At 60.0% G+C, this 20043-nt stretch overlaps 1 protein-coding gene across 2 annotated transcripts; it reads left to right on the top strand.

The window, feature by feature from the left end:
* Positions 1-12012: 12012 nt before the first annotated feature.
* Positions 12013-19983, top strand: PEX10 (peroxisomal biogenesis factor 10). Of its 2 annotated transcripts, XM_087446975.1 has the most exons (6): positions 12013-12141; positions 12928-13008; positions 13531-13937; positions 16053-16228; positions 16402-16537; positions 17805-19983. In XM_087446975.1, the coding sequence occupies exons 1-6, from the start codon at positions 12030-12032 to the stop codon at positions 17871-17873; spliced, it is 981 nt and encodes a 326-aa protein (XP_087303101.1). In that variant the 5' UTR covers positions 12013-12029; the 3' UTR covers positions 17874-19983. The 2 variants fall into 2 exon arrangements, with proteins under 2 accessions (XP_087303101.1, XP_087303102.1); XM_087446976.1 differs by lacking the exon at positions 16053-16228.
* Positions 19984-20043: the final 60 nt, after the last annotated feature.

Genomic DNA, 20043 nt, shown 5'->3' on the forward strand with positions numbered 1-20043 from the left:
CTGTCTGCCTGCCCCCCTCAACCCCCTCCTCGTCCGGGGCCCGGCAGCCAGGGTCCCCCATCCCAGCCCCACTCACTGGCCCCAATGCTGCCTGAGGGGTCTCCACTCCACGGGGGACCCTCATTGCCCAATGCCTCCTCTGATGCCCGCTCCCACACAGATCCGTCTCTTTCCTGCATCCCTGCCACCCCCAAGCACAGTCTCCAGACTGGGAGTGGGGTCCAAGATGGAGGAATTCTGGGCATGGGAGGCAGGTCAGGGCACCCCTCTGGCCGGCGAGTCTGGAGTTGGACCCTCTACAGGAGCCACCAGCTGCCCAGAGCCCCCCTGCTCCCCACCCTGGACCTGGTGGATGAGAAAGCAGAGAGTGGAGGTGGGCCCTGGGCAAGCTCGGCTGCCACGTGCAAGCCAGTGGAGCCAGCTGGAGCCCAGCGTAGAGCCCCACTGCCAGGGCCTGCTGGACTGCACGTGGCAGCAGTGGACCTAGCAGCCCTGACCCCAAGGCCATGGTAGGAAGTGTGGGGCAGGGCCGGGCCCCAGGAGCCGTGTGCCAATGGTGCCCCGGCCTCGTGCTCAGTGAGGGTGATGCAGCTGCACGTCTGGGCCAGGGGCTGGCTTCACGGAGCGGACCCCACACGCCAGGGCAGGAGGGAAGGGCTTTTGTGGATGCTCAAATCCTGGATAAGAGTAGGGGTCACTCAGCCAGGGCACGTGTGTGCAGCCTGGGGCTCAGCTGCTCTGCTCTGCAGGGAAAGCCCCCCAGGCGCCAAAGGGGCCAGGGGAAGATGTTCCGGCAGCCCTGCTGGGTGGGGTGCTGGAGGCCCCTGGGGTAGGAGGTGCAACGTGGAACAACACACAGTGTTAGAAGCAAGAAGAGAGAGAGGCTCCCGTGGGAAGGAGCGTAGTGCCAAGGAAAGAAAGCAAAGATCAGAATGAGGCATACGACTGATCCCATGCCATTGTACACTGCTTCCCAAAGTGTGGCCCACGGAACCCCAGGGGTCCCCAGAACCTTCCAGGGGCCCTGGGGTCGGAATCATTTTCATGATAATATTTTCTCCCTGTGCCGACACATGCACAACAGAGGGTGACACTCAGCACAGATCCAAGCCGCGGCTCCAAGTGGTACCAGGTCACTTCATGGTGTTCACATCACCACACACTCAGAATTCAACAAAGAAAAAGCCCCTTCCCTGAGCGAGTCCTCGGAGAAGCAGTAAATGATGGACTTTATTAAACCTCAACTCCAGGTTCATATCTTTCTAATATTCTGTGCAGGGACACGGGGGAGAACACACTGAGCTGCGGCAGCAAAGGCTGGTCTCTCCAGGGCAGCAGAGGCGCCAGCTCAACCAGCCGCGTACACGCGCAACTGTCTTTACTGGAAAGAACAGCGGGCAGACCCACCACGGTCACGCCGGCTCGCGTCTGCATAACATCTGGTGGCCATTTCCTCAAAAACAAATACAGTAAGACTGCCACTTGAAAAACAAAGCGACAACAAAGCGACAGGATCTGTTGCCAATGGTAAAATTCAAGCTTGCGTGGATATTAGCATTTTGGAGAACCTGTATCCAGTGCCGTGAGTCTGACAGCTTGCAAACATGTAGGGCTTTTTCTCATGACAGCAGTGGTGATGTTAACATGTGTAATGACATGTGTCAATGTTTGGCAAATCTGCCTAACTCAGCAAACCAGTATTTTCCAGATGACCAAACCATGATATTCCAAAATCACACCCAGGGAAAGGGCCATTCAAAGCAGGAAACAGACCAGTGGTGTAACAGAATCCCAGTGGCCACAGGTGCGGCCTCGGCTCTCATAGCGCCACGGCCTCTAAGAAGCTGTCATTTGTTCGGTTTTGGTGTGGCATCAAGGAAGACTCCCACAGTTATCTGGAGAGGCGGATTCTGTCATGGCTTCACCCACAACAACACTGACAGACGGAAAGCAGGAGCAGACAGGAGATTCCAGCTGTCTTCTACCAGCCAGGCATTACAGACATTTGCAACAACATAAAACAATGTCACGCTTCTCACTGAATGTTTTTGTTTTGAAAAAGTTATTGTTCATAAAATGTTATTTGCTTTATTTATTTATTTTTGTGAGGACGATCAGCCCTGAGCTAACATCCATGCTAATCCTCCTCTTTTTGCTGAGGAAGACCTGCTCTGAGCTAACATCTATTGCCAATCCTCCTCCTTTTTTTCCCCAAAGCCCCAGTAGATAGTTGTATGTCATAGTTGCACATCCTTCTAGTTGCTGTATGTGGGACGCGGCCTCAGCATGGCCAGAGAAGCGGCCACGTGCACCATGTGCGCCAGTGCGCGCCCAGGATCCGAACCCGGGCCTCCAGTAGTGGAGTGTGCGCATTTAACCACTAAGCCACGGGGCCGGCCCTGTTATTTGCTTTAACATGTAATTATTTGATAGTTATTTTTAGTAAGACTGCATCAAGAAATACTTTTAAATGATCAGTTTTCATTTCTAATGTGGTGAATATCAAATGATAATCACCAGAGGTGTGCTGGTCAAGATTTACTAACCAGCTCTTGAGGGGTGGTGCGCGCCGACTTCCATGGTGTAAACACGCCCACAGGGCCAATTTCAGGCTCCGAAGGTGAGGTTATGGAGCACAGAGTTGGGAGGACAGAGACAGGGGCATGTCATCCTCTGGGATGTCCGCCATGCAGATAGTGTTATTACCTTGTTTTTTATGTAACTTACATGCTTTACGTAATTTAAGTCGTTTAATTTGATTTTAATAATGGCTGTGTTGAACAACCAGCTCACAGAATTACTGGAGCTCTCACAGCCAGCTCTCGTGAGTGGGTCTGAGCAGCTCTGGCACCACCGGTCATAATGCTCCCGAACAAAAGCTCTTTGGGGTCCCCCACAATCGTTCAGAGGGGAAAGGGGTCCGGAGACCAAAACGCTTGCTCACCACTAATATTAATTAAAAATAATTGCAACAGAACACCACACCTTCTGAAAAATACAGATGCACATGGAACACGCATGAGAGTGTGTCCCAATGGGGCATGGGGCAAGCGGCAATCCTTCAGCTGATGTGCTCGTCAATCGAGGAGCATCCTCTGTGGCTGAGGCCTGGAGGAGAGATGAGGGGAAGCGGAGGTCTCCGGGTCAGAACTCAGTTTGAAGCCTGCCTCCGTGGAGCAGAGAAACTCTTTCTCTGAGCCTCGGTTTCCTTGTGTGTAAAGTGGGGTGCAAAGAGCGCCCCCCCACCACGGGAGATCGCAGGCGTAGCGTCCACCAGCCCGGCTCCAGAAAAGCCCAGACTAGCGGGCAGGCCCAGGCCCCTCCGTGCCTGTATGCTCTGGGCCCCCTGCCCCCGGGGCTCTTTCCCCATGCTTGTGTCCAGAACATGCCCCATGGGGGCCGGGCTATAACAACTGGGTTCCTCCCCACAAACAAATACCGGCGCCAGGAAGCCCCCACCTTCCGCCGGCAGATCCGAGCCCCTGCACCCCTGCCTGAACCCCATCCTCTCAAGCGAGAGCATCGCCGGGGCCCAACAGGCGGCTCTGTGTTCTGCAGGGGCAGTGGGGGGGGAACGTTGGTGTACAATCAATCAAATGGCCCCGGGGCCCAAGGACGGACAGCGCTGGGGGTGCCTCCATCACACGTCAGCTCTCCGTAGCCCCAAGTGGAATCTCGAGTCCTTGGGGGGAGGTGGGGGTCTGCCGAGAGCAAGAGGTAAGTCAAGGCTTGGGGTAGGGGGTCGGGAGGAGGGAGGAGGGAGGCGCAGGGCATGTCCCTGTGTCCCTGTGTCCTTAACCCAGTACTCACTGAGCTCCTGACCAATGACCAAGGATCCAGAGGCAGCCAGGTGGGTCCCTGCACCCACCCCCCACCGTAGCAACACCCAGGCTAGTAGGGAAGCAGGCCCAGCTGCCACAAAGCTCCAGTGTGGGGCTCAGAGGAGACCGGGGGTCCTGGTTGAGCTTGGGCTTCAGCTGAGAGCAGGAGCCCTCAGCTGGAGGGGGCCACTTCAGGCAGCAGGGGCAGCATGTGCAAAGGCCCTGTGGCAGGAAAGGCCCAGCTGGCCCCCGGGGCTGGCTCAGGGCCCCAGTCGGGCTTCCACAGACAGACGACCCAGGCCCTCCTCCGAAGATTAACATGGGGAAGCCAAGGGAAAGCATTTGTCGGCATTTTCAGCATTTCTTGGCTGACTGTCACCTCTGTGGCCGGGGGCACTTGTCTCTGTTCCTCCCTCACTGTCCTCGCTCCCCCAGAGGAGACTGGCTGTGGTGCCCCACATCCTGCTGCCGGGTGGGCACTCAGCCAACAACACATTGTAGTCCCATCTCCCTCTGTGGCAGCTGTAGCTGTGGACGTGTGCCATCCAAGGCTCACTGACCTCAACCCCGCGTCCGTCGCTCTCGCCCCTCCACTTTCTTCTGGACATTTATTGTCTCCTCATACTCAGCAGGAAACTCAACGACAGGCAAACAGGACGCCCAGGACCAGCACGAGCCCGGGTGGCCAGCTGGGCAGGTGCTGTGAGTGGGTGGGCCCTGCCCTCCGCAGACACCACCCCCCAGCCCCGGGGCAGGCTGCAGGAGAGGCTGAGGAGGGCCCGGAGCCGCTGAGGAAGGTGAGGGCAGCCGAGGACCACAGGCCTGGGGGCCTGGCCGTGGGGGGTGCTGTGACCCCAACAAGAGCAGCTCCCGGGGGGTTGGAGCGTGGAGGAGAGGACGCGGAGAGAGCACGCGCAGCTCATCCTTTTGAGCAGTTCTGAGGTCCCTGGTGGGGGCGGCAGGAGGAGAGAGGCAGCGGGAGGACTTTGGAGCCACCGATGAGGGATGGGGAGCACTGCAGAGGCTGAGATGCACACACGGCGACCTTGGTCAGAAAGGACACCAGCACAGGGAGGGGCGTCGGGGCCTGGGGGGGGATCCTCTGACTGTGGGGTGGGAGCATGGAGACTGGGGGCCAGTGGGGAGCATCGAGGACTATTTGGCTACGACCCCAACGAGACCGTGCAGGCCCGGGGCGGGCAGAGTGGGAATGACTAGGGGCTGGGGTGGGGCTGTGGGCACAGGGGTGGCTGTCCTAAACAGACAGCAGGACATCGCTCACCCCCTTTTGCACAGACGGGAAATAGGCTCTGGGCAGGGAAATGCTGTACCGGAGGCCATGGGGCGGCCCTGGCATCCATCTCCCCGCCCTGTGCTCTGGGCACTGTGCTCCCGTCGGGTGCCCATGTCATCACAGCGCTGGGAGCAGCTGTGGCTGGCCCACAGAGGGCTTCCTGCACTGCCTACCAGGCTTCCAGGGGACAGACCCACCTTGCCCTCATGGATGCACTCCCCTGCCCTGCCCTCGTAGTCCTAGGCAGGTGCCCAGAACCGAGCAAGGCTGGAGGAATTGTGCACATGGCCACCCACTGCTACTCACCCCCACGGACCAGCCCAGGGACACGGCTGTGCTGTCCAGGAGGCATCGCCCCCCGCCTTTGTCCCCAGGGCCAGACAGCACAGGAGGTCACCCTGCGGCGCCTTCTCCAGCAGGGACTGTAAGAGGAGATGACTTCTAAAGTCCTTTCCCCTCCAAGCTCCTCCTTCACCTGAGGTGCCTCCCAGGCCTCCTCCAAAGGTCCAGTCTGCTCAGTCCACCCACTGGGGCCAGAGAGCCAGACCCACCCTCACCTCCACCCAGATTCCCAGGGGGTCGCGGCGTGGGAGGCCAAGAGGCCATCCTGTGTCCCCCTCTGGGGCCAGGGCCTCACGCTCTTGGGTTGCGGGACACCCAGGCCTGGGAGGTGTGTGGGGAGTGCCCTGAGGTGCTGGGGCAGCGAGGGGCTGAGAGAAGATGCCAAGGACCCTGCCGGCCTCCATCCCAGGATCAGCTGTTTGCAGGGGGCACCCCTGCCTGCCCTCAGAACTGAGATGGGAGGTCATTCATTCCTTCCTCTGTTTGTTCAAAGAAACTTCCAAAGCCCCTCCTGGCACTGGGGACACAACAGGGACCCACCAAAAGTCCCACACTACATGGCTCATGTTTCAAAGAAGCAGACAGGAGATTATGTGAGACTTTAAGCAGGGTCTCATCTGTGGGGACACAGCAAGCAGGGCAGGAGGTCGGGGTATTTTACTGGCCCTCAGGACAGTACTGGAGAGCCAGTGTGGAGGCGCCCCACGGGCGGAGGCAACGTTCACCCAACAAGGGACCCCGTGTTCTGTGTCTCTGCTTTTTATGATGCCCATATTGTCCGTGGGGGTCTCCAGTACCAGGGTCAGACACAGAAATTAACCACCAGGTACTGGGGAGCCCCTGAAGGTTCCAGAGCAGAAGAGTGAGAGCAGGGAGTGACTGGCTGGGCGCTATCAGGAGGAGTGGGGCAGGGACCTGTGCTGACCTGTGAGGGTGGACATCGCCACCACGCGCCCAGCCACGATACCAAATCAAACCAGCTGAAGACACCTCATCGGGCCCCCACTCAGCCCTGCCTTTGGCGACACATTTGGGCAGGTCACCCGTTTGTCAGTTTACAGCCAACAAACTGGCCCCACTGATGAGCAAGCAGAGGGGCAGGAAGCTCCTGGCCGCTGGCCTCCAGCAGACCCAGGCCTCCAGCTTCACTCCACATGGGAGGGACTCAGCGCCTGCTCACGGGAAAAGCCCTGAGGCGCACTCGGGCCTGCGTGAGCCCTGCCCGGCGCACACACGGCACCGCAGGCCCTGGTGGCTTCCCGACTCTCACGCTAGGATGAGGAGGGCTGTGGGTCTTTGACAGTGTCGGATCCTCACCTTAGAGACTAAAGGGCCCGGTCTCCTCCCTCGGGCTCGGAACGTGCTGAGGCTGCCGGAGGAGCCTCGAGAGGCTGCTGCCACTGCTCCTCCTTCTCCGAGAATCAGGACAAATGCAGGAAACCCAAATTCGGGAGCCAACCAGATGCGGAGGGTGAAGGCAGAGCAGCCTCCCAGAGCCCCGGCCTGGACGAGGCGCTCGTGGGACGCCCCCAGGACTCACCCTCCATCACCGAGTCCACAGACAAACACTTCCACTGCTAACTGCTTGCAAGTCCCTGCAGTCTGAGGCCTTTACCACCCCCAGGTAACCCTGAGCCCGCTCAGCGCCCCACGGGCCCACCCGGATGGGGGAGCCACGGCGAGCCTCGGGCTGGCCAGGAGGGCACCCCCAAGCCCCACGCCTGCCAGCACTGCACACACACGGGTCCTGGGGTCTCTCACAGCCCAGGGAGGTGATACCGCCATCCTGCCATCCGGCAGATGAGGAAACTGAGGCCCCCGGAAGGTCACACCTGCAGTGCAGAGGTGGCAGTCCTGTCCCATTAGGAGGATGCTGTGATGAAGACAGTGGCACTGGGGGAGGGCGTCTCCAGGAAGCCTCCAGCACAACCCCTCGCAAGCCAGCCACACTCCCCACAGCCCCATCCAGGAAGAGCCCCCAGGACAGGCCCAACCTCCGTGTGTCCGTGCAAACGCCCACGCCGGAATGGACGCTGCTCCACTGGGCTGGAGTGAGGCAGTGTGTGGATGACCTGTGCCAGCCACTCTCGACGCCCCTGCTCAGCAGGTGGCTCTGCTCAGGCCTCCCTCTCAGGCCATCCCTGGCCTTGCCCGGCGCCCACAGGTCCTCACTCTTCTGGGGCCCCCCACCCTACAGGGTCCTGGATTTGCCCGCCCTCCCTCCAGCCCCATGGGAAGCTGGAAGGATGGCCCATCACCCTAGCCTCTTGTCTGGATGGCGCCCTCCCTCTCCTTCTGCCAGTGCAAAGCCTCCTCCTCCAGGAAGCCCTCCTGGATTGCCTCTTCCTTAGGCCCTTAGTGTCCAGCCCTTAGTTACCAACCAGCTCAGCCCACGTTGATGGCTGCACACACATGGGGACCCCTCCCCTACCCCCAGCAGTGGACAAAGCCATTAGGGTACAGAAGTGGAACCAGACAGACCTGGGATTCACCCTGTGCCTGCTTTGGACCAGACACAGCCTCTCTGAGCTTTGATTTCTTGGCTCTGCCACACGGACGGTGCTTCCCTCCTTAGCCCCCAGGCTCCCTTGAGGCCCTGACAGTGTACCAGAGCTGGCTCTGCTCCGGTCAGATGCACCGTTCTGCCAGGAATCTGCCTTCCTGTCCCCAGCCAGCACAGCGACACACTGGCCCTGGCCACAGGCAGAACCCCCGGCCACCCGCCTGTGCCCTGGAATCGCCCGACATCACTTCCCAGACCAGCCCGAGCCCCAGGCCCAGGCTCTGCACTCCAGCCCCTTGGCATGACCCCACCGAACAAGCCCCCCGACAGGCTCGGCTGTAGGAGCTGCCGCCAGGGCCCTTCCCACCGCTCCACTCAGGGAGCCTCTGCCCGCGGGGCTGGCAGGCCCAAACACTGCGCAGCCCCAGCTCGGTTCTGGGGGCACCATCTGGGGCCACCGCCCACCTGCGCCCAGGGTTCATCTTCCCTCCCCGGGCTGCCCCACCCCGCGCCCACCCCGCGCCCACCCCTACCTCCAGGGCCTGGGTCCGCCGCCAGCCGCCAGGCGCCGAGTGGAGTGAGGTGTGCTCCGGGCCTCCCGGTCGCCGCGGGCGGAAGAACCTGTTCTGTGGGTTTGTTCCGAGTGAGCGCCGCACCCCAACAGTCCTGCCCCTTTGCCCTGTGCCCGGGGGCTGCAGGGAAAGGGAGAAACGGGCCACTCCGGCCCACGCCTGGGGCCAGAATGGTGGCTGCATGGCGCGCCCCACCCCACCCTGAACAGGAGCCTCCCCCACAAAGGGCAGCAGCGCCCACCCTGCACCATACCTCTGGGCACCTGCCCAGTCAGAGCCCCAGGCCTGGCACCCAGGAGCGTGGCGTCAGGACACAGCCTTCCTAGCCCCCCGCATCCCTCAGTCTCCTGCGTCCCCCAGCCCCTCATCCCCAGGCTGGCATCTCAGCCTCACTGGCCCCTCTGCCATCCCTGGACAATGAGAAGCACCCTACTCCTTCTTGTAGGATGGGCAGGGGGTCCAGGGAAGGCTCTGCCTGGGAGCATCCCACCCCCTCCCCCAAGGCAGGGGGACACCCTACCCAGTGTCCAGTCGGCCTGGGAGGACCCTGAGCCCTGGAGATTCGGGGGGAGGGGTCACACAGTGAAACCACCTCAGTTAGAATCAGGCGCTGGCAAGCTGACCCCACTTGCTTGTCCCTCTCTCCTTCTCCGACACCATCTTCCCAAGTGCACTCGAGCCAGCAGCCACCCAGGCAGGAAGGCCGTGTCGGGGGAAGCCGGCCTCCCAGCAGAGGGACACAGACAACTGGCCAGCTGACCCCTGGCTTGCCCACTAGGCTGCCGGGTGGAGCTGACTGGAGGGTGGGTGACGAGACGGGAACCAGGAGAGCGGGCAGCAGGGCCTCTTGCTGGAACCGGCTTCAAGGCAGCAGGGCCTCTTGCTGGAACCGGGTTCAACGAGGGGCCAGAGCAAGCGTCCCGGAGGAGGAGGGATGTCAGACAGGACGATCCAACAACGGGGTTGTTGTGAGGAAGTGAACAAACGCAGTGGGCGAGTGTTGAGAGCCGGGCTCCGCTCAAAGGGCGGTCTGCACCAGCAGAGGCACGGCCCGGAGCTCGTCAGAAATGCAGAATTCCACCCTGCCCCAGAGCCACCCACCCACTCCTGCGTTTTCACAAGACCCAGGTGATGTGTGTGCTGGCACAGCAGGTTCTTAATAAATATCAGCTAATTATATCAGCATTCCCATTCCACAGACCAGAAAACAGAGGCCCAGGGGTGGAGACGGAATACGGGTGAAAGCTCCCTGTGGACGACGAAGGGCCAGGTGAGGTCACAGCGGGTGAACTCAGAGGCCAGCCCAGAAGTGTTCCTCATCACCATTGAAACGGCTCAGCTTCAACCGTTTAAAAATGGGACGATTCCTTGCTGCAGGCCCAGCAGGTGGATGTCAGGGCCCCACCCTGGGGCTGGACCCCAATCAGCCACCTCCGCTCAGCATGGGTGGCCACTTTCCCTGAAGTCCACATGGCTCTTCACCTCCTGCCAGAGGAGCCAGAGTTCGTCAGAAGACACAGAGGCACAGGGGAAGGGAGGTGAGGGGCGACAAGGGCAGATGCCCCTCCTCTGACCAGAGGCCTCATCTCCGCCCGCCCACCCCAGAATCCCGGAACCGAGACAACGGCAGCACACAGGGCTCCAGGCCGCTTGATGGCCCGGGGACACAGAGAGATGACTGATTGACAGGCAAGGACTTCCCTCTGAAACCCAGCGTCAGTCACACCCCTCCTCTCGGCCGTGTCCCTGTCTTTACACTGTGGCCCGGCGAGCGGTCACTCTGCTCATCTTTGGTTCTGATCCAGGTTCGCAATTTGGTGTGAACTCACTCCCTAATCCCCTAAGATTCTACCGCTAACCTGGTAGAACAGATGGGCTGGTGGCGCCACCTGCTGGACGCTCTATGGTCTGACCCCAAACTAGTGTCATCTTAGAAAGGGCCCTGGGGCCTGGGACAACCTGGAACAACCAGCCCCATGGCCTGGGTGGGGAAGCTGAGGCCATTTGGCCCCGGGTGGACCCCAGGGCCCACCTCCCTGAGAACAACACACAGTCACGTCGTTTCTGGCCTTGCCCTGCTCAGGCGTGGGCAGGTGCAGCTCCGTGCGGGGGCCAGCAGAGTGAGCAGGGCCAGCGAGTGAGAGACTGTGCCCAGGGCAGGCCCCGCGCCTCGGGCTGACGGAAGCAGCCAGCCGGTGACCCCGAGGGAGGGAACAAAACCTCCCTCAAATCCGACTTGGCGTCCATGGATGCTGAGTCTGTCGGGGCAAACCCACAGGCCAGAGCGTCTTCGGGGCCAGGAATGAGCTATACATTTCAGACGGTTAGATGAGTCGGCCAGAAACTTGTGAAGTTTTCAGCGTCTCTGCATGGGCCATGCCTTCTGCCCAGCTCTGCCAAAGGGTCCATCCACCCTGGGCTGCAAACCGAAGTTGTGGGTGGCCTCTGCGTCCAGGAAACATGCATGGGGCAGGCGTATGGCTCCAAAGGGGCACAGGGGCTATAATAGCAGTAGAGACTGTGGGACCACCAGGTCGTGCCCCTTCCCTCCAAGAGGGGCCTGCCTGCAGCTGTGGCCCCCGACGAGCTCTGAGCCAGTATCCACAGCCTGGCCATCGCCTGGCCTGGTGTGGCTGGGCTGTGCCAGCCTGAGGATGTTCCCACAGCTGAGCCCCAGAGATGGCAGCAGAGGCGAGGCCAAGAGCTGCAGCCTGTCCGGCCCCACGGCCTCCTCGAGGTCAGCGTACCTGAGGGTTTGTCCCCATGACCACGAAGCAGCCAAATCAGCTTTCAGATCCAGAAACCCACCATGTCCTTCTCCTCCTCTACCGCCCCTCCCGGCCCACTGCCCTCCCACACTCTGGGCCGTTTCCCTTGCGGGCCCAGAGGCCAGGTCCACGTTTACACACACACACACACCCCGGCACCCAGGCAGGGTGTCAACACCCAGGCCGGCGATGGCACTTTCGAGCAGGACTGAGGAGGCAGAAAGTCCTTGGGGCTGCAGGGCCGGGGTCTCGCGTAGTTCAGCACTCTGACCCCAACACCCATGGGCGCCCAGGGAATGGTCAAAGCAAGCCGGGGGCTCCCGAGGGTCCTCGCAGCTTGGAAGAGCGCAGCGGGGAGACCACCACCGGCCGGCGGCCTGCTGAGGTCTAGGCTCCCCGGTACAGCGTGATGCTGCCGGACAGCCGGACCTCTGACCTCAGTCTCCGCGTCCGCAGGGTGGGCCGGCGGCGTGAGACCACAGCTACCGAGGGACTGAGCTCGCGCAGCGGCTCGCTGGCCGCGGGAAGGCCGGACCGCGAAGCGCAGGGCGCCGACGGAGGCGAGGGCACCCTGGGCCTCCGCCCGCCCCCACGAGGCTCGGGCCCCGCCCCGGCCCGGCCCGGCCCCGCCCGCGCGCTGTGACGCACAAAGTCTGCGCCGCACGCCGAGCCCGGGCTCCGTCATCAAGCACAGCCCACGCGGGCGTGGCCGTCCGGGTCCCGGTGGCCATGGCCGCCGCGGCCGCCAGCGTCCCGGCGGTGGTCCGCGCGGCGCAGAAGGACGACTACTACCGCGGCGGGCTGCGGGCCGCGGCGGGCGCCGCGCTGCACGGCCTGGCGGGTGAGCGCGGGCGGGGGCGGGTGGGCGGCGCGGGGTGGCGCGAGCGGGCGCCCCGGCCCGCCCGCGGGTCAGCCGCGAGGGCGGCCGCGCGGCCGGGAGGGGCTAGCGCCGTGGCCCCGGGCGCCGCGCCGCGAGGTGGGGCACGAGGCCGCAGACCCGCCCGGCTCCGCTCCCCCGCGGCGGGCCCGGCCCGGCTCAGCGGGAGGAAGGAGCCGTGGGGCTTTGCGCCCCGGGTGGGGGTGGGAGCGAGGTCCGGGTGTGGAGAGAGGTGGTCACGACAAGTGGTTTATGAGCTTATTTTACAGACGTTTTGAATTACTCTGTGCCAGGCACTGTTCTCGGTGCTTTACAGACGGTAACCCACTTAATCCTGAAAACGTTCCTACATCGTAGGACCTGTTGTTACTCCCCTTCTTACAGACAGGGAATTGGGATTGCAGAGAGATCTCGAAACTCGCCTGAGGTCACAACCAGCAAGGTGGGGAGCTGGAATTTGATGCTGGACAGTGGTCTTGGCTTGTGCTCTTAGTCACTATACTACCCTGTCTGTGTTTGGGTCCCTTCTGGGTCCTGGAGGGGGAGGTGGCCCAGGCGGGGTCAGGTGCAGATGAAGCAGAGTGGACAGCTCTGGAGGCCAGGGGAGAGAAGAGTCTGGTTCAGAACAGTCTCAGCCTCGTGGAGGCTGGGCTGGACTTTTGCAGTGGGAAGAAGAGGGGAGGATTGTCCCTAATCCTTACCACCCCACTGCCTCCACCCCCACAGTAATAATGCTGTTTCTCCCCTCAGGTGCAAAGAAGTGGCTGGAGTGGAGGAAAGAGATTGAGCTGCTGTCGGATGTAGCCTACTTTGGCCTCACCACACTTGCAGGTAGCACCCCCAGCAGGACCTTGGGACTGAGGTGCCCACAACACAGCCAAGCCCAGAGGACAGGAGGGGGCTGCCAGCAGAGTGAGAAGCTCCTGCGGGTGCTTCCCAGTGTCCCTGGAGCTGGCCTGGATGCAGACTCAGGGAAGGAGGGGACCCCAAGACCGTCTCTTAGAGGGGAGGCCAAGCCCTGAGCCCCACCCTGGGCCTCTGAAAGCTCTGAGGTTCACCTGTCACGTCTGTGTTCCCCTTTCATCGTTTTTCTGTCCCTAGTGACCTTCGTCCCAGACCTTGCCCAGGGTGCCATTGGGACCGTTTTTCCGTAGCTGAATCGAGTCACCTGAGAGGGGTCCCAGCACTGAGCCCTGTCACAGGACATGGGCAGTGAGGCCCTGGCGGAGAGTCATCCTTTAGAGGAAAGGCAGGGACCCAGTAGAGAGCAAGATCTGGTGTGGAGAGAAGGATGTTGCTGGTGGGTCTCCACCTCAGCCTCTCACATGGGCGCTCCCCCCCACCCCGTCCCAGGCTACCAGACCCTCGGGGAGGAGTACGTCGGTGTCGTCCAGGTGGACCCGTCCCACAGCCGCGTGCCCTCGATGCTGCGCCGTGGTGTGCTGGTCGCACTGCACACTGTCCTGCCCTACCTGCTGGACAAGGCCCTGCTCCACCTGGAGCACGAGCTGCAGGCTGACAGCACTGGCACCTGGCCCTCACAGGGCAGCCTGGCACCTGGCGTGCGCAGCCGGTCGGGGGCAAGGCACTGGGTGCGCCAGCATGCAGCCACCCTGACGGAGCAGCAGCAGAAGGCACTCCTGCGGGCCACGTTGGTGCTCAGGCAGGGCCTCAGCTGCCTCCAGCGGTTCCACGTCGCCTGGTTCTATATCCACGGCACCTTCTACCACCTGGCCAAGAGGGTCACGGGAGTCACCTATGTAAGTAGCAGGTGCCGCCCAGACTTGCTCACTTCTGCCTTACCTGTGTGTAGTTGGCTCCTCACTGTCACAGTCACAAGGCCAGAGCCAAAATCCTTGACTAAAAAACGTGGGTTTTGGGCCGGCCCGTGGCTTAGTGGTTAAGTGCATGCGCTCCGCTACTGGCGGCCGGGGTTCAGATCCCGGGCGCGCACCGACGCACCGCTTGTCAGGCCATGCTGTGGCGGCGTCCCACATAAAGTGGAGGAAGATGGGCACAGGTGTTAGCCTAGGGTCAGTCTTCCTCAGCAAAAAGAGAAGGACTGGCAGATGTTAGTTCAGGGCTGACCGTCCTCACAAAAAAAAAAAAAAAACCACACTGGCATTTTCCCTTTGACCTAGCAGTTCCGCTTTTAGATACTTATGTTACAGATACACCTGCATATATACAGAAGAAAGTGAGTGCAGAGTTTTTGTTGTAGCATTATCGGTCATTGCAAGAGTGCAAACAACCAAAGTTTCCATCTAGCTGGAATGGCATAGCCACACGTGGAATAGTATGTGTGATAAAAAAAGAATGAGGGGGGCCAGCCCTGTGGCGGAGCGGTTAAGTGTGCGCGCTCCGCTGCTGGCGGCCCAGGTTCTTGTCAAGCTGTGCTGTGACGGCATCCCATATAAAGTAGAGGAAGATGGGCATGGATGTTAGCCCAGGGCCAGTCTTCCTCAGCAAAAAGAGGAGGGTCGGCATGGATGTTAGCTCAGGACTGATCTTTCTCACAAAAACAAAAAACACGTGGGTTTTCTTGGGTCACATTTTGCTAAAAGACCCAAGGAAGTCCAGTTTTTGCAAACCCTGAGGCAGGGTGAGTCTGCCTTCCTGCAGTCAGCACGTTTGGGCCACCTGGGTGCCAGGCCCAGCACCCTGCTCCTTCCTCTGAGCACAGGCCTGTGGCTCCAGGTTCCTGGGTCCTGTACCTGCACCTTCCAGGCTGCCTTGCTGGAGGGTCAGGTGTGGGGATGTCTTCCTGATGGTGACCCCACAGTGAGCACATGGGCCCTGTTGCTGCCAGCATCCCCACCTGCCCACTAGACGGCCATTCGTACCTTCTCCCATCCTGATTCTCAGCTGATGCCCTGGCTTCCAGATTCACCCAGTAAGCCTCAGCTCAGGCCCTCTGCCCGCTAGAGGGTCTCCAGGCTCTTTCCTGTGTCACTCTCAGCATCATGCTCCCTTTGAGAAAGGCCCATCCCACCCCCTTCCTCCACCTCCCTTGGCAGCGCTATCCTGGGCACCTGCACCACCTCCTCCTCTCAGGCCCATCGGTTCTTCACACGCTCACTCCCACGAGAGCTGACAGCTCATTGCCACTAGGTCTGTTAGCTGTTTGCTGAGCTGCCATAACAAAGGGGTCTGGAACCACATGGGCTCGCCCCAGACAGGGCTCTTCCCTCTCCTAGGGCATCCAAGGCTCTTCTCTACTTGGGTACCCAGGGCCCTGGCTAGTCTGGTTGACCTGGCTGTCTCCATTTCCAGCCGAGGGAAGGAAGTGGATGGCAACCGACTTTCTCTTCAAGGACGCGGCCAGCTGCAGGAGATCTGGAACACGGGGTCACCGGGTAGCATAGTGTCACGGGGTATTCAGGTGCCTTTCTGAGAGTGGGGAGCTCGTGTTCCTACAACAGGGAAGCTGGTTCGCAGCGTCTGCTTGTCAGGCTTCTCCTCCCGCCCGCTGGGCACTCCTTCTCAGGCTTCTTTGCCGGTTCCTTTTCTCTCTGGGCTGTGGGTCTCTGGATGTCCCCACGAACCCTGAATCCTCACCTGCAGCCACAGTGACCTGCAGGCTTGGAGCTCCGAGGCCATCTTCCTGGCTCACTCTTGGCTCCTACTGGGAGCAAAGTCCTGAGCTGTCCAGGTGCCCCCTGCCTGCCTGCCCAGTGCTCAGATCCTACCAGGTTCTCCTGCCCCCCTCATCCAGCCAGGAGGCCTGTGGTCACTCTATCCCCACCTTGTGCCGGGAAGGCAGGGTTTGGCCGCATTCGACGGGGTACTCCAGTGCCAGGGAAGGTCTGGCCCCCAAGCAGCGCAGTGCTTGGTGCTAGCTGATCACATGACTGTCCCATTGGGATCCTTGACAGCTCTGCGTCCGCCGCCCGCCTGCAGAGGACCCGAGGGTCCGCACAAGCTACAGGCTGCTGGGGCTCGTCTCCTTGCTGCACCTGGCACTGTCCGTGGGACTGCAGCTGTACGGCTTCCAGCAGAGGCAGCGCGCCCGCAGGGAGTGGAAGCTGCATCGCAGCCTGTCTCACCGCAGGTGCACGGGGGCCTCAGCAAGGGCACGGGTTTGTGGGGGGCTCTCAGCTCAAGTGTGCCCCCCACCTGTGGGGGCTGGGGGCCGAGCATCCCTGTGCTCAGCATTGCTGCTGGGGCTCAGGGCAGGGGTCACAAAGACTTTGAGGCTCGATTCTGTTTGCTTCCCTCCCCCAGGAGCCACGTGGAAGAGAGGGCAGTTTCCAGAAACTCGGTGTGTACCCTGTGCCTGGAGGAACGCAGGCATTCGACAGCCACACCCTGTGGCCACCTCTTTTGCTGGGAGTGCATCACCCAGTGGTGCGACACCAAGGTGGGCACCTCCAGGGCCAGCAGCTGGGGTCTAGGGGAGTGAGGGTCCCCAGCAGGGCTGCAGCCCTGGTGGCAGCAGCAGAACCAAGCAGTCTGCCTCTCAAACCTCCTCTCGTCTGGGGTGGAGGGGTGGGCAGGCGTCTCTTTAAGAGCTCCCAGGTAAGCTGGACATGGGGCCACGTTTGGAGTCAGGGTGTGGTGATTGTGTGTGTCGAGGCTTTGCTGGAAGCACGCTGGAGTGGCAGCTGGTGCCTGTTAGGGTCCATTCCTGAAAAGCTGTGGTGGGCGAGTCTGCCCCCAGCGCCTTAGAAGCCTTGGCTTGTCCGCACACAAAGGGCCCAATCCTCGAGCCCAGGCCAGATCCTCCTCTCCAGTGGGGCTGGCGCTTGCCATGACTGCCCACTTGGGGGCCGCCGGCCCCAGCCTTTTCAGACCTCATGGTGCTGGGATCTGCCAAGCCAGGTGACCGGAGCAGGGGACTGTGGGCCACCTCTTGCCTCCGCGCTGACTCCAAGGAAGCATCCGCTTCCTGGGCGCACACACGCCTCCCCAGTGAGCTCAGCCTGAATCCAGCTTTTCTGGGAGGGGGGTGGGGCACACAGGTGAGGCAGGTAAACAAGGGATGTGATGCTCATCTTGTTTCCTCACATTTCTAAAGCTCTGTCCTGTTTCTCACCTGAGGACGTCCACCTCCACGCGTTGGCCAAGGGGCTTTCCTCAGAGCCCATGGGGTGGGCTCACAGTGGCTGCGGCCTCACAGCCCAGCTGGACCTGATTTAGAACCAGCACCTGTGAAAGCCACTGTGTGTCTGTGGGTCACCGTGGATCAGGGCAGCCTCCTCTTTGGGTTCCCCGGTCCCCGTTTTGTGGGATTCCCCCAGGAGCACAGGTGCTGCCTGCCTTGAGTGGCTGGCCCAGGTGAGGATGCCTGGCAGGCGAGCGCCAACCTTCCTGGGGGAGAGCCCTCACAGTTGGCCCTGAGTCACGGCACGGACAGACTGGCCATCTCCTTGGCTCGGTCACTGTTCCCTGCTCCACTGCACAACGCCTCAGGGCTAAGGCCTTCCCTTCAGGTTTGCAACTTCTGAAAACAGGGCTGACTTTTTTTTTCTCTGTCTTAAGTTGAAGTTAATAGAGACACTACACCCACCCTGAGTTACTGTAGATGCCAGTGGGAGGGGGCCCAAAATGGTCTTGCAGGAGACCCCAGGGCCTGTGGCGGGGGCTGTGCTAGTCACAGCCGTGTGACCTTGCTCCTCCCCCCACAGACGGAGTGTCCTCTCTGCAGGGAGAAGTTCCCTCCCCAGAAGCTCATCTACCTGCGGCACTTCCGCTGACCCGATGGAGGAACCCAGGAGGCTGTCTTAATGTCAGGAAAAAAACTTAAGTTAGTCTCAAGATGAACTTTACTTGCACAGAAATCACAAAATTCTCAAATTTCTATTTTTTGTCACATAAGATAGTATGCCAGCAGCTCAGGACAGAAGCTGGACCTGGCTGCAAAACAGCTGGTCCAGGGCCTTCAGGGCCGGGTTTGGGTACGGGTTCCACCCAGCTCCGTTACCCCGAGCCTGGGGACGCTGATGGCGAGACTCAGCCAGGGGCGGAGGCTCAGCTGAGAGCCCCACACACCCCCACTGTGGCACAGTTTAGTCACTTCTTCAGGAACTTCACTCTTTGGACAAGGTTTTAGGTTCCCTACATTTCCCAAACCATACAGGTGAGAACTACCTTCATAAATAGGCCAGGACAAACTGTATTCACTTAGACAATGAAAAAATGATTCCACATCAGGCGTGTGGTGGGGTCTGGCCTGAACCGGCAAGTGTCAAGGGAGAGCCGGGAACGGAGCAATTTGCTTTCGACGGTGTGCTGGCCCCAGTGACCCGCAAACCTCGCCGTGGTCACTAGACCCAGGCTGCTGAGTGACACGGGCACATCAGCTCACAGGAGTAGGAAGAAACCAAGGAGCTGTATGTCCACCTAAAATATTTAGCACGTACCTTTTAGCACATGTCAAGTTTGTTTCCCATTTTAGAAAAATGGAAATCTGCATCTTGGCCTTACACAAAAACCAAAAGGCCACCTCCTGCTTAGGGTTGGTGGGGCAGAGCCAGTCTGAGTGACAAGTTCTCTTAATGCCTAGGCCATACACACTCGCCTCTGTCAGGCTCAGCAATCTCCCAGAGGCCAGGGGGCGAGACAGCTGCTTATACCAGGTCACTGCTATGTCCAGCCTACTTCCTGCCACCTTTTTGTTATTTTCAGGATTTTATAACTATTTAACTTGTGCCCGAGACAGGACCTTGCTGTAGGCGTCCTTAAATGAATTCCATAGAAGCGTTAGTACATTAAGAACACCTTCAGGGTGAACTGAACATCAGGTTTCCTGAAGGGTGCTGTAAAGACGCCCTTGCCAGGCCTTCTGGCAGGATGTTGTGTTCCCCTGCTGCAAGTGTCACACACAGACTGCTTTTGAGTGTGACTTAGTGGACACAGGTGTTCAGCACAGAGGTGGCCCCACACTCCTCGGTTACTAAAGGTCAGCTGCCAGACAGGCCACTGTGACCACAGGCCGGACTGGAGTAGACCTCCAGACGGAGGGGCCCCGAGGGAGCGCCTCCACGGCTCCCGAAATCCTCACCTAGGCTCTGACCAAGCGCACACTATTTCCCGACAAACATTAGGCCTGAGCATTTACTAGGAAAACTGAAAAATTAAAAAAATGCCTAGAGTTTGAGTACTTCAAATGCTGCAACGTGGTAATGAAAGTACTGATTTGGAACATCGTTAATATGAAGTTTAAGGTACAGGGTCAGGTATATAATAGGAATGGCCTCTTAAAAACAAGAGGAGCTCAACTTCAAATGTGCGAAAATCGGCAAAAGAAAAGCCAGACAGGGTTGGCATGGTGTAGTAGTTAAGCACGTGCACTCTGCTTCAGCTGCCCAGTGTTTGCAGGTTCAAATCCCGGGTGCGGACCAACACACCACTTATTAAGCCACGCTGTGGCAGTGTCCCACATAAAGTAGAGGAAGATGGGGACGGATGTCAGTCCAAGGCCAGTCTTCCTCAGCAGAAAGAGGACTGGCAACGGGCATCAGCTCAGGGCTAATCTTCCTCAAACAAAAGCCAGATAGTAAACTTGTTCAATGTCTAAAACCCCAAGATGATGGGAAACTGCTCAGGGTGGAACCTGGCCCGCCTGAAGACTGGGGAGGAAAGAGACTGGTTCATATTGCAGCATGTGTGCCCCAGGGACACCAGTGGTCATGTTTGATGTCTGTTCTGTTGCTGTTGGCAAAAATGGCTCGCCCTCCAGAGAGCCAACACTTCTCCGGGCTGGGTTGGCTTATGTGCAGCGAGCTGGATGCTTTACATAAAGACTACGCGAGAAAGGGGACACTGTCTTTAATAAAGTTGGAATTAAAAAGTCACTTAGTAAAATGTTTACGAGTATTTGTTTTTATCACATCAAAAAAAGTTGACATGCAGGTCAGAGTTGTG

Source organism: Ceratotherium simum, chromosome 22 (genome assembly GCF_057802395.1).
Source record: "Ceratotherium simum simum isolate JZ-2026a chromosome 22, ASM5780239v1, whole genome shotgun sequence".
Lineage (NCBI taxonomy): Eukaryota > Metazoa > Chordata > Mammalia > Perissodactyla > Rhinocerotidae > Ceratotherium > Ceratotherium simum.

Excerpts from the sequence above, each read along its gene's own strand:
- PEX10 (XM_087446975.1), top strand. The coding sequence starts at position 12,030 with ATGGCCGCCGCGGCCGCCAGCGTCCCGGCGGTGGTCCGCGCGGCGCAG. Across the intron at positions 13,938-16,052 it reads GGGTCACGGGAGTCACCTAT|CTCTGCGTCCGCCGCCCGCC; the intron begins GTAAGTAGCAGG and ends GATCCTTGACAG. Across the intron at positions 16,538-17,804 it reads CCCAGTGGTGCGACACCAAG|ACGGAGTGTCCTCTCTGCAG; the intron begins GTGGGCACCTCC and ends CTCCCCCCACAG.